The sequence below is a fragment of the Podarcis raffonei genome, chromosome 6 (genome assembly GCF_027172205.1).
Source record: "Podarcis raffonei isolate rPodRaf1 chromosome 6, rPodRaf1.pri, whole genome shotgun sequence".
Classification (NCBI taxonomy): domain Eukaryota; kingdom Metazoa; phylum Chordata; class Lepidosauria; order Squamata; family Lacertidae; genus Podarcis; species Podarcis raffonei.
In genome coordinates, this window is record NC_070607.1 from 57,693,948 (window position 1) to 57,706,323 (window position 12,376).

The following is a 12,376-nucleotide window of genomic DNA, read 5'->3' on the forward strand; positions in this document are numbered from 1 at the left end:
GGATCAGGGATGGAGGAGCAGAATCATGATACGTGTTTTTGTTCTCAACTTTCAGCTAGTGTATTATTATTTTTTTAAGTACTGTGAACTGTGCTACTTGGAATACACATGTTTGCTGAGAATTCAGTCTGACTTTTTAAAGGATTTGGCCGGAGTGAGTTAGCACCGCTGCTATGCTTGTGACTTGTCCTCCATCCAAATGAATGTAGTTTATCTGGAGGCAACAGGCAAATAGCCTAAGGTTATATGCTGGCACCTGAATTCCAAGCCTTATCTAAGATTGCAGAACAACCTATTGAGGACAGTCTTTCCTTTCTGAAACAAATACTATAACCCAGTTTTGCTCTCCCTGTGGAACAATATCTTTTTTGGCTGCTAAGTCCTTTGGATGCCTGCCAGGCTTTAGCACCCTGTGTCAAATAACACGCTTCTGACAAAGGTTGCCCCAGTCAGGTGGGAGAAAATTACTCAATGTTCAGGTGTCCATGTGAGTGTTTTGTTTTGTTTTGTTTTTGCTCTTGGGCATTTTAATTGTCCTAATCTTAGTTTCACCTAATTGGGGCAGTGTGTGTGTGTGTGCCATTGAATTCCACATGATACTCAAAAAAGCACAATAGAAGTAAAATATATAGGGGAATCTCTGCCTATCAGAAGGCTTTATGAATGATACAAGTTTGTCAGAGAAAGAAAGCACCACCACCACATCTCCTGCTTCTCTCTCCATCATAACATACACGAAGTTTCTCGGTGTGTGATGTGACATCATCACCCAGTGAATTTGTATGCCTCCATTCTCTGTCATTTGCAACATCTGGTCCCACCCTTAATGAACAGAACCTTTTGGATGGTGGCACCACAAGAGTCACTCCTGAGCAATGTCTGCAGGGCTGGCACCAGCACCTGACATTCTTGGGCAGCTGGCATGGCCCCAACATTCTGGCAGGGCCCAATGCTGTCACTTGTCCTGGGGCCGCATTTTTTTTTGGTGGGGGGTGTAATCAAAGCCAGTTGAGTGTAGCTGCTTTTATTTTCCTGCAATGCCCCCAACATATCTTCACTGTGGGGCTTTGTGGGAAATTAAAATGGCTGCTGACGCCACCCCCCATGGCTGCTTTGAGGGCTGCCACTGCCCGCCACTACAACCAAGGCTCAGCACCAAAGGAGGGTTGTCGTTGGAGGGCACTTGGTCAGGGGCCTCTCAAACCTGAAGCTGGTCTTGGAAATCCACCTGGCTTATTCTACCTCAGCTCTGGAAGAGCAGTGACGATGATGTTGCTTGTGAAGGCCTTTGGAGGAAGTTAGCATTATGATTGCTGTTCTGTTGGATACTGAGATATTTTAAAGCAGGGGTCAGCAACCCTTTTCAGCCATGGGCTGGTCAACCATCCCTCAGACCATGTGGTAGGCCGGAAAAAATGAACGAATTCCTATGCCCCACAAATAACCCAGAGATTCATTTTAAATAAAAGCACACATTCTACTCACGTAAAAACACCAGGCAGGCCCCACAAATAACCCAGAGGTGCATTTTAAATAAAAGGACACATTCTACTCATATAAAAACACGCTGATTCCCAGACCGTCCTTGGGCCGGATTGAGAAGGCTATTGGGACACATCCTGCCCACAGGCCTTAGGTTGTCTATCCCTGCTTTAAAGGCTGTGTTGTTGCTTTCTTATTTTGAATGTTTTTATAGCTGTTGTAAAAAAAGAAATCATGTTGTTTTAAAAAATTGTATGCCATTGTGGGGGGGGGGTCCTTTGGGACTGAAAGTTATGAGTATGACATGATCATTTGCATATGATGACCGCCAGATTAGTTCCTTTGCAGGAAACTCTTCTAAAGTTCAAGATGATTATGTGCTCACCTCCGCCACCTTCCAAAATGATATGTTGTCCCTCTCCTAGACCCTTCCCCAACTAAGCAGAGTGATGGTTCTGTACACAACACATTTGGGGGGACAAATTCGCACATTAAGAGCTCCTTTGGGAAACTAAGGGAGTTATTTCCATGGAAACACTTGTATAGTAGCTTCTTGTGGTACCCATAACATGGCAGTATTCTTGAGGTGTCTGAGATGAGCTTGGTGCTGCTGCTGCTGCTGCTGCTCAGAAGTACTTCCCACAGCTTCCATGGGTCAGTAACGTGAGAACTGATAATAGGTATTTGGGCATAAACATGAAACAACCAGACAGTAACCAGCCTCAACTTCAATTTGCTACCATGCAAGAAAGTCTAGCAAAACTGGCAGTCGTGTTCCTAGTTCTCTTCTGTTTAGGCTGTGGTTTGGATTTTTAAAGAGAGGAAGAAGATATGTGGAATTTCTAGGGTTCAGCTAGGCTTTCGTATGATAGCTCAGTTGCATGAAGTGGCTATCATCATGGATAGGGCTTTGTTATTTGATGGAAACGTTCTTGTCAGGGTCAGCAAGCTTATCAATTTGAACACTAGTCCCCCAGGTCCTAGTCTGACACTTTAACCACTACACCACACTGACTGACCAGTGGGCTTGATGTGGGCTGGGGGATTGTTGAAAAGGACTTCGTTCCATGTGTGTAGTGAGTCAATCACAGCAAGCCTGTTGTTTCAGGGAGCTTAATTTCATGTTGCTCCAGGGGTCGCCCAGACAACACTCAAACTTCCAACGTTGTCTTTGGGTTTTGCACAATAGACTTCTTAGAAAGGGTGTGTAATACTGATATTAGGGGAAACTGCAAGGCTGAGTGGTGCAGCAATAAAACAGCTAGCGCATTTGTAGTTAAGCAGGGTCTGTTATGGTTTCAGGTTGGATGGGGGACTTTGTGTTGAGATTCCTGCATTGCAGGGCATTGGATTAGATGACCCTTGGGGTCCCTTCCAACTCTTATGATTCTATGACTCAGAAAATGGTAATTAGACACAGGGTCACTGATTTGAATCTTAATGGAGGGACTAGAGGAGTTGTTGCACCCAAGGCACCAAAATAAGAGGGTGATTGCCATGACAGTATCTGTAGAGAAGGGAGTTGTGTCAGCTGCCCGTTCATTGAAGCAGCAGAGAGTACAAGGGCTCGGTTTGTTCTTCCTCTTCTCTTTCTAAGACATAACCTCCCTTTTCACATCTGCATGTTGAACCGGTATCATTCATTTTGTCACCAGGATCCAAAGAAATGTCTGTATGTGTCCAAAGGTGCATGTGTTTCTCATAGGACAGTCCTCCTTTGCCACATGGTAAACAACTTTTGGAATCGGAGGGGAGACTCAAAAGCATTTTGCAATATGACAAAGAGGCAGGGGGAGGGACTAAAATATTTCCTTGGAGAGATCGGAGCTCCTTGGGGGAGGCTTAATCTAACTCTTTGGAGCCCAGTCTAACCGGCTGGTAGAGGAAATTTCATGGCATAATGATATGTACACTATTTATGAGTCTCTTGCTAAGACCATAGTTGTCCAAAAGATTCTCCCTGAGGCAAGGAGGAAGATAGGTAGCTTAGAGACATGTAGCAAATAGTCACACTAGAAATCTTTGACCAGTTGCCACCTGACTTGCTAGTTTTCATCCTCGGCAGGCCAGTGAGTCTGGATTTTTGTCCTCCTGGGTCACAATCTGGGAAGGATGTCCGGACACTTTCAGAGCTAGTGTGAAAAGCATGACATTTGCTTCCTGTGTTACTTGCATACAATGGCATACGCTTGGTTTCCACGATATATGCATGTTGTAAATGCCAGCTGCCTCTTGTGTATATCTGTGTTGTACACAAAGCTGAGAATTTCATATGTTGTTCCTGCCTGCACATTCTAAGTGCATGGATAAAATGTTCCATTTGCAAACTGTAAAACATAACGTAATGTGTGACAGGTAGCAAAATGGAGGAGAGGAAGTGCTTTGGGGAGCTAGTGTCTCTAGTATGGAACAACTCTGATTCTCAGTGCATGCTGTTTAACTAAAACGATCAGATTTCTGCCCCATACTCCCATCTTGATCCTAAATCAAGGCACATTAATTCCAGTAGGACTCACTCTCCAGTCTGAGAGTGGCTGTCTGAGCCAAAAGGTGAATTCTGAAGAACATCTCTTTGAATACAATGACGCTTTCTGGTAAGTACATGCTTATAGTGGATGGTGTGGCGAGTTGGAGGCACTTATCTGTCACCCCAGCAGCAGTACTGGATTGGCTCAACCTGTGCATTTGCACCATTCTGACATCACCAGCACCTACTATGTCTCCCTTGCAGTAAGCAGCAGCAGTGCGCGCCTCCATTGTACCATGCTATCCACCGCTGTGTGTGTGTGTCTGTTTGTAGGGCCTGGAACCGCTTGTTCCTGAGAAACTTGTAAAACTCAACAAAGTGCATATGTTTGGAATCAACAGGATTGAGATGGGATCGGCTGATGACTCTTGCAGAAATTTTTGGAGTCCTTCATTGGCAAATTTGAGTAGGGCCATTGGCCAGGTGTTCAAGTGGAACATGTTATGGGAAGTTTGTGGCAGTCAGGTTTGTACGAGACAGAATGCCTGTAATTGTGTGCGTGAGGGGTGTATGTGTGTGTATGTATAGGAAGGATGGGAATATGCAAAGACATCTCAGGGATCCATTGTATCATTGTGCACAGATAACCACTCACTGCACCCCTTACAGGATACTTGTCTGTGGGAGTTTGTGCGCAGTACGACACTGTCAGCAAATGCGATACTTATTTTTCTCTTTCTGTAGGAATGAAGGGCAACCATATGAATATGTACAGGGGTTCATCTGAGAACACCACCAAGGTGGAGCAAACCTACCCCCTGCCCCTGGTGCTCCTGGAGTCTGAGGGGCAGGCTTAGCCCTTTCATCTCAACTGTGTACAGATTGAGTTTCTTGATCATGTTAGCTGGAATGGCGGACACACACACTCGGTGTTCAGTCTTTGGAAAGGTCACACTGATATTTACAATATTTTATATAAAAGAATTAATAAAGGGAGAAAATAATAGGTCACAGTCATGGCAGGAATCCCAATCCAAATTATCTAGGTGGGGCAGGAAAGTGTGTGTGATGTTGGCATTGGAGGTCAACCTAAAGCAAGAAAACTTAAAAATTGTTCTCTTGGTCTACACAGACCTCACCCCACCTATTCTCATCCCAAATAGCTTCCTTTCTTGTATCAACTCGCTGTAGTTTATGTACACACCTAAATGAGAAGCTAGTGGCTTATGGAAACCCTCCCCTGCTATCTTGGTTGTTTGCAAGGTCACCATTTGCTCAGATCCCTCCATAACCATCAGCATTTGACAAATGAAACATTGCTCCTGGTCACCATATAACTTAAATGGTTAAAGATGGGGCTGTGGTTCCTAACCTCTTGATCTTTAGAACTATTTGAAGGGGCAAAAGATGGTGGTGTCTTGTTTACCTTGTTCCCTGCCTGACAGATTGCATGTGACAGATGCAAGCTATCTAAGTGCCCAACAACTGGAATAGATGGTTCTTTCACATCACAGCAAATCAATAGCCTCTCTTGACCCTCTTCCCCCACTTTGAAGAGTATCTCACTATCCCCACTGAGTGAAATATGCTCCCCGCTATGCATAGAGGAACTACTCTGCTGCTGACTTGGCTGCAAGCTGTGTACACCTCCATCCAGATTGTTTCCTTTGCGCTAATGAGTTTTTAATCATTGGATTCTTGGCTGAGAAGCTGTTGAGTTCAAAGAACTCCTTTCATTTTGTACAGGAGGAAAGTTGGCCTAGCTGGAGGCTGAAACTTTTTGGAAACTTAGCTGTTATTCAAAAACATTTGACTCTTTCCCCACCCCCTGCCCCATTCCCCAACCAACGCACACTCTTCCCCTCCTCCTTATTCCACCTGCTTCAGTGCCATATGTCTAAACCTGGAACAGCTCCAGTCCTGAAACAATGGCCTTTGGTCTGACTTGGGCCTACTAGTAACAGTAATAAAGGCAGACTCTGAAGAGAGAGAAACAGAATGTCTCTTGCAAACTGCTCGGAGTTTGGGCCAATGGGTGCCTAAGTACCAAAAAAATTCTAGATAGAAGATGGTCATTCTAGCATTGGGAGGATGTTTTTATTGATCCAAAAATTACCATGTGAATGGTGAGCCTGGAGGATGTTTGCTTTCCTTTAGCAATCAGCCTCTCTTGCTTGCTTGAACCATCCTTTTAAATACCTAACAATGTGGTAGATACATCATTTGTAGCAACGTCAATTAAATACCCTTCTAAGCTGAAGACTAGCCCCGTTTTAATTTTGTTGAATCAAGAGAGGATTTCCATCTTTTCTCTCCTTTGCCTCCTGCCCCTAATCATATCCTTCCATTCAGGTCCTCCTTTCCAGCCACCTCTGAAAAATGCAAATGGGGATATGTGGATCCAAAATCCTGCCTTTATGCAAGTACCATGCTTCTTTCATCGTCAGTTCTTTTCATGTGCCTCATAATCTAGTAGTACCTTTTCAGCCAAGCTGTCCTCTGCTAGCTACTACGTTCTGGAGTCTCATTATGAAATTAAATAGTGTTTTGAATTGCCTTGGGTGGGGGGAAATGGGAAGAATGTTTACTAGTCCCTTTGTGCAATCTACTGGCCTGTAACCTTTTATGATGATCAGCACTGCTTCACTTGCACAGTTGGAAGGGGAGAAAAGCAATTGACTGGGATTTTGCATGCATGGCTGAATGAGGATGATAGCAGTACTTTAGGGTCTGAAATTAGTGTCTGTTTTCATTGAAGGAGATTCTCACCGGGCTGTATTTGGGATATATATATATATATCTCCAATTCAAGCCTCTCATCCTCTCAGACACAAAGGATTCTGCCATCTCTATTATGTTTTTCTGACTGCCTCCCCTTTCCAAATCACCCTAATCTCCAAATACCAAGGAGCAAAACAGGGTTGCTTCATCTATACAGGACAAATGGATGCCCACCAGAATTTGCAAAGTGTCACATAATGCTATTAGGTTTTCCCCCTCAGTGAATTTGTGACAAGAGAAACCCATTTTATAATATGAAAAATGCAATGTTTGAAGAGGTCCACTCTCTTCTGTGAATGTACCTTAACAATGCTCTTGTCTTTTATATTGCTTTCTTGCAGATAAGGCAAGGGACTTCTTTTCATATTTTTTGATGGTAAAACCTGTAAGGTGGCATTCAGTTAAGTTTTACTAAAAGCAGTCCTGTTGAAATTTATGGACTTCTCTTAGCCATGTTCATTAATTTCAGTTGGTCTATTCTGAGTAAAACTTAGTTGAATACCAGAATATATGGACACTCAGGAGCATAGGGTTGGTTAACCATGTGTAGTGTTTCTGTTGATGTTAGCAAGTCTCCTTATCCCCATGTTATGAATGAAGGAGACAGATTCTTCCAGTGCATTGCAAGTGCTCTCTGTGGCAATTGACTATACAGTGGTACCTTGGTTCTCAAACTTAATCAATTATGGAAGTCCGTTCCAAAACCAAAGCATTCCCAAACCAGGGCGTGCTTTCCCATAGAAAGTAATGCAAAATGGATTAATCCGTTCCAGACTTTTAAAAACAACCCCTAAAACAGCATGAATTTAACATGAATTTGACTATCAAACGAGACCATTGTTCCATAAAATGAAAGCAATAAACAATGTACTGCAGTCACACAATGAATCAGTAGCTGAACCGGGTTCCACACAGTCACAAAAACAAAACAAAAAAGCCACAAAAACAAAAATGCAAAATAAATAGCAAAAACAGACAGACCTCAGAGTAACACTCAAAACAGAAGTGTGGCACTCAAAACGGAAGTGTGGCACTCAAATCGGAAGCGTAACACTCAAATCAGAGCATGTTTGGCTTCTGAAAAAAGTTCGCAAAGTGGAACACTTACTTTCAGGTTTGCAGCATTTGGGTTCCAAGTTGTTAGAGTACCAAGGCATTTGAGAACCAAGGTACCACTGTACAGGCAACCCTCCCATTTACACAGGGGATATGGTCCAAGGCATCACAGGCATCAGTGAAATCACATATATTTGAAACACCATCAGAAAAGCCTGCAAACACTCCGTTCTACCCCTGCCCCTTTTTGTGATGTTTTTGGGTCACTTCTGGATGTGCTTGTGCATGGTCCCACACATACTGAATGTGTGTAAATGAGGGGTTTGCCTGAATTGGACAAAGCCTGGTAACCCAAAAAGCAGGGGATGCAAGCAGATGTAAGGCAAGCAAGTAAGCAGCTTTTAAAAATTAAAAATAATGGAATGATGAGAGAGCTTTGTCTCTTTTAAATAAAATTATGTTAAGTTCCATTCAGAATCATGAAAACTGGGCTTTGGGCCATGTTTGTGTTTAAATGATCCCCTTCAGGTTGGTTAGATCAGTTTAGCAGCTCAACTGCTGTTATTCAAGGGAAATCTTGTTTACATACAGCTTGGATTATAGCAGTTGAACCTGTATCCATTAACATTTACATCTTTGGTTGTAAACATCCATGGATATAGGCGCAAGTGCTCTAATCCAGGCTGTAAGATTCCCCTTGAATAACAACAGGTGTGAAGTATAGGGAAATTGCTCATCACAGCGCAAGGGTGGTAGCAAAGGGTGAAATCAGTCCTATGCAAACTTATTTGCAATAATAAAAATCTAAACAAAAGAATACTTAGATCTGTCTTACTGTAAGAGATTTTGAGTTTGCCCAACAATCAAAAACATTCCTTTAGAGCAAGCTTTTGATTCTGTTGCTGCTTATTGTATTGTATGTGAGCATGGCTCTTTCCCTTCTTGTTTTGTTTTTGCTTTTTCGCTAGCTTTACTTTGATAGTTTAATGGTTGGCTCCTTCCTGTTTTTCTGTTCTGTTTTATATTTGTAAGCCCCTTTGACAAACGCCTTTGTGGAATGAAAACATGGGGCATATATATCAAAATGCTCCTTTAAAAAAATCCTAATGCAAAGGCCCTCCTACCTTCAAATTACTAGCCAACCTGGTGCATTTCAACAGAAGCTCCTATCAAACCAGGGAGGCTAGTGTTAAAGGAACTTGAACACAGTTTTCAAATTACAGCAACCTCCCTAGGTGTATTCAAGCATTTGACTGAACAAGCAAATGTGAATCCATGCAGTGTGAGAAACTGAGCTATGAAAGCTAGGAGCTAAATGGTACCTTAAACCTAGGTTATGGGTGCAACAATGGAATGCCTAGGCATGCTTTTTTTATAACCAGAGTACAAAGCAGAAAATGAATGAACTGCAGCTAAAATATTATGTTCATTTTTCACATGGTCTAGTCCAGGGGTCAGCAAACTTTTTCGGCAGGGGGCCGGTCCACTGTCCCTCAGACCTTGTGGGGGGCCAGACTATATGGGGGGGGGGAATGAACAAATTCCTACGCCCCACAAATAACCCAGAGATGCATTTTAAATAAAAGGACACATTCTACTCATGTAAAAAAACACTGATTCCCAGACCCTCTGCGGGCCGGATTTAGAAGGCGATTGGGCCGGATCCGGCCCCCAGCCCATAGTTTGCCTACCCATGGTCTAGTCTTTCCCCTGCCCACTCCCCTAATATTCTTAAGAGGGTCTCTTCTCCAGTCTTCAGAAAGTAGCTGGAAGTGGGGAGGCAGAAAAAGGTCCTCCTTTCCTTCCATGCTGCAGTTTTAATCTGAAATCTTAGGCGCAGTACCACACCTAGAGCTCAGAAGCTGCTCACACTAATGAATTTCCCTATCGCAAAATGCATCTAGAACAATGGGAGTTTCGAACGCTGAATCCATGGATGGGAATCAGAGAATTGTAGAGTTGGAAGGGACCTTGAGGGTCTAGTCTAATCCCCTACAATGCAGGAATCTCAACTAAAACATTAATGACAGATGGCTATCCTCTGCTTAAAAGCAGCAACTATTGTGCAAGCTCCACCCCCGACACCCTGATTCTTGCTTGCCCTGCCAGCTCAGCTCCCCACTTCCCCTCTGTTGAGCAAGGAATGTCCGTTGGGGGCTTTTATTCATGTTTGCTTGAACATAGGTAGAGCTCTCCATGTTACTGGGGATCCTGACAAAGCAGGGGCCCTGATTGCATGAGGCGTTCTACTTGCAATCAGCCAAATGCAAAGCTCCTGTAGACCTTCCTTGCTCAGAATGTGATTGAAACAAGGATGTTGTATGCATTCCCTTGCTCTCCTGTGCGCAGTTTTAGCCCATGTGTGCTTAGCAAAGGAGCCTGAGGGAGCCATTTCCAGCAGGAAATGTGGGAAGCAGAGAACCAGTGCAAATTTGCAAGAAGTAATTAAAGTGAGTGGGCAAAATAGTTCCCCAATGATGCAAAAACAGGAGTAGAATCCTATAAGCTGTTCTGAAGAGGTATGAATCTAGTTACTAAACAGCTCAACTTATGTGAAGCACTTAGGTTTGGATTCAGACTGTTAAAATTAATTGGACAATGACTCCATTCCCACCTATTTGAATAAAATTAAGTTCAACTAACTATATAAAAAGGTGAAGGAAACATCAGCTACACACTGCCTGGTAACCATGTTGTTGCATGTCCAGGTCTTGGGTGGTTGTGCTTTCACCTGATCCAGAGCTCATTTTAGTTGTTTGAAAAGTATAATGAGAGTTTTAACTAAGACTGCAAGCCTATGCACACTTACCTGGGAATAAGCCCCATTGAACACAGTGGAACTTACTTCTGAGTAAACAGGACTACACAGTGCAACTCGGAACAGTCAAGATTTTATGGGAAACTTAAAGAGCGGATTCAGACATTCTAACAGTAACAGTGATTTGCACAAACCCTTTTGGTTGTTTATCTGTAGTGTTGTGAACTCTGGCAGGCTCTTCTAGATAACCAAACAAAGCAGGCACTAAGTACCGTAAGGGATTTGCAAACTATTACCAGCTGTGGTATTGACTCTTATGAGAGACCACATCGTCCAGCTATAGCCTGTGGCAATCTTACTGCCATGTTTCAACTAGGGAGTTATAGCTCTTCTGATTTACTGTGCTGGAAATGTATCGGTAGCTGATGGTAGAACTAATATGGCTGGAGCTATAAGTAGGGCTTTAGGGTGATAGGAATCCTAGTCTATCCACACTTTTATGTTTTCTGGGTTTTTATATCAATATGCAGATGACGATTTGGATTACTGGTTGTTTTGGAATCCAGTCTTGGAACATCTTCACAAGCATTGATGTTTCCAAAACATTTTTTGGTAGGAAAATATGTTTATCATATATTGACTCTAATGAGAGACTCTTAGGTGTGATCAACACATATGTGTCTGTTTTTCCATTGAGCAATGCATAGTGGGAAGTTGTAATGACTGGGGCTTCCTAAAATATGTGCATGCATCCAATTAGACATGTGTACACTCATTGAACACACATGGTGCACACATGGTATATTCATATGGTCACATATGAAGTGGTTCTTGGTTTCAGTGACATGGGAAGCATATGTGTGCAGACAAAGAAAGGTGCTGATTTCATCTATTCATCTGGGTCATTTCTATTAATTTTTGTTTTAAATTTGATGTACAGGAGGTAACAGAGGCAGAGGAGAGAAAAAGAATCCAGGATAAACAAGCGAATAATGTGTGTCAATTTCTGTTGCACGTATATGGACAGAGTTTCATTGACAGGAATGAAGAACCTGTGGTCCTCTAGATATTGATGGACTGCAGTTCGCATCATACCTGACCATAGCCCATGTTGGCTGTAGCTGAAGGGAGTTAGAATCCAACAACATGTGGAGAAAACATAGGACCTCCACCATTGCATGAGGGCAGGAGGGCTAAGGAGTCATGTCAAAGTCTTCATGGAAAAGGTGAGCTTTGAAAAAGGGTTTGAAGGAGGAATGTGGGGAAGCATATAGAAAGTGTTCTTGGAGGCAGTTCCGGACATCACGGGTAGCAAGGTAGAAAAGGCAAAGTCCTTGGAGCAGAAGACCTTCAGAAAAACTTACTTTTTAAAAAAGTATATCCCATATTTCTTACCAATAAAAATTTTAAGTCATGCGAGAGTGAGTTTCAACCACTTAAAATGCAATATTAGGTAAAGGTAAAGGGACCCCTAACCATTAGGTCCAGTCGTGACCGACTCTGGGGTTGCGGCACTCATCTCGCTTTATTGGCCGAGCGAGCCTGGGTCATGTGGCCAGCATGACTAAACCGCTTCTGGCGAAACCAGAGCAGCGCATGGAAACATCGTTTACCTTCCCGCCAGAGCGGTACCTATTTATCTACTTGCACTTTGACGTGCTTTTGAACTGCTAGGTTGGCAGGAGCAGGGACCGAGGAATGGGAGCTCACCCCGTCGCGGGGATTTGAACCACCGACCTTCTGATTGGCAAGTCCTAGGCTCTGTGGTTTAACTCCCAGCGCCACCAGCGTCCCCAAAATGCAATATTAAAAATAGCTTAAAACAAATTACA

General features: G+C 43.1%; 1 protein-coding gene across 3 annotated transcripts in view; it reads left to right on the forward strand.

The window, feature by feature from the left end:
* Positions 1 to 12,376, forward strand: part of SOX13 (SRY-box transcription factor 13) — a 57,006-nt gene that overhangs the window by 3,956 nt on the left and 40,674 nt on the right. The window contains exon 2 of one of the 3 annotated variants that reach the window (XM_053393191.1): positions 11,485 to 11,770. The exons of the other annotated variants lie outside the window; for them this stretch is intronic. Coding sequence (XP_053249166.1) covers positions 11,748 to 11,770 — 23 coding nt within the window. The 5' untranslated portion in view covers positions 11,485 to 11,747. The remainder of the gene's footprint in view (positions 1 to 11,484; positions 11,771 to 12,376) is intronic. 3 annotated transcript variants of the gene reach the window in all.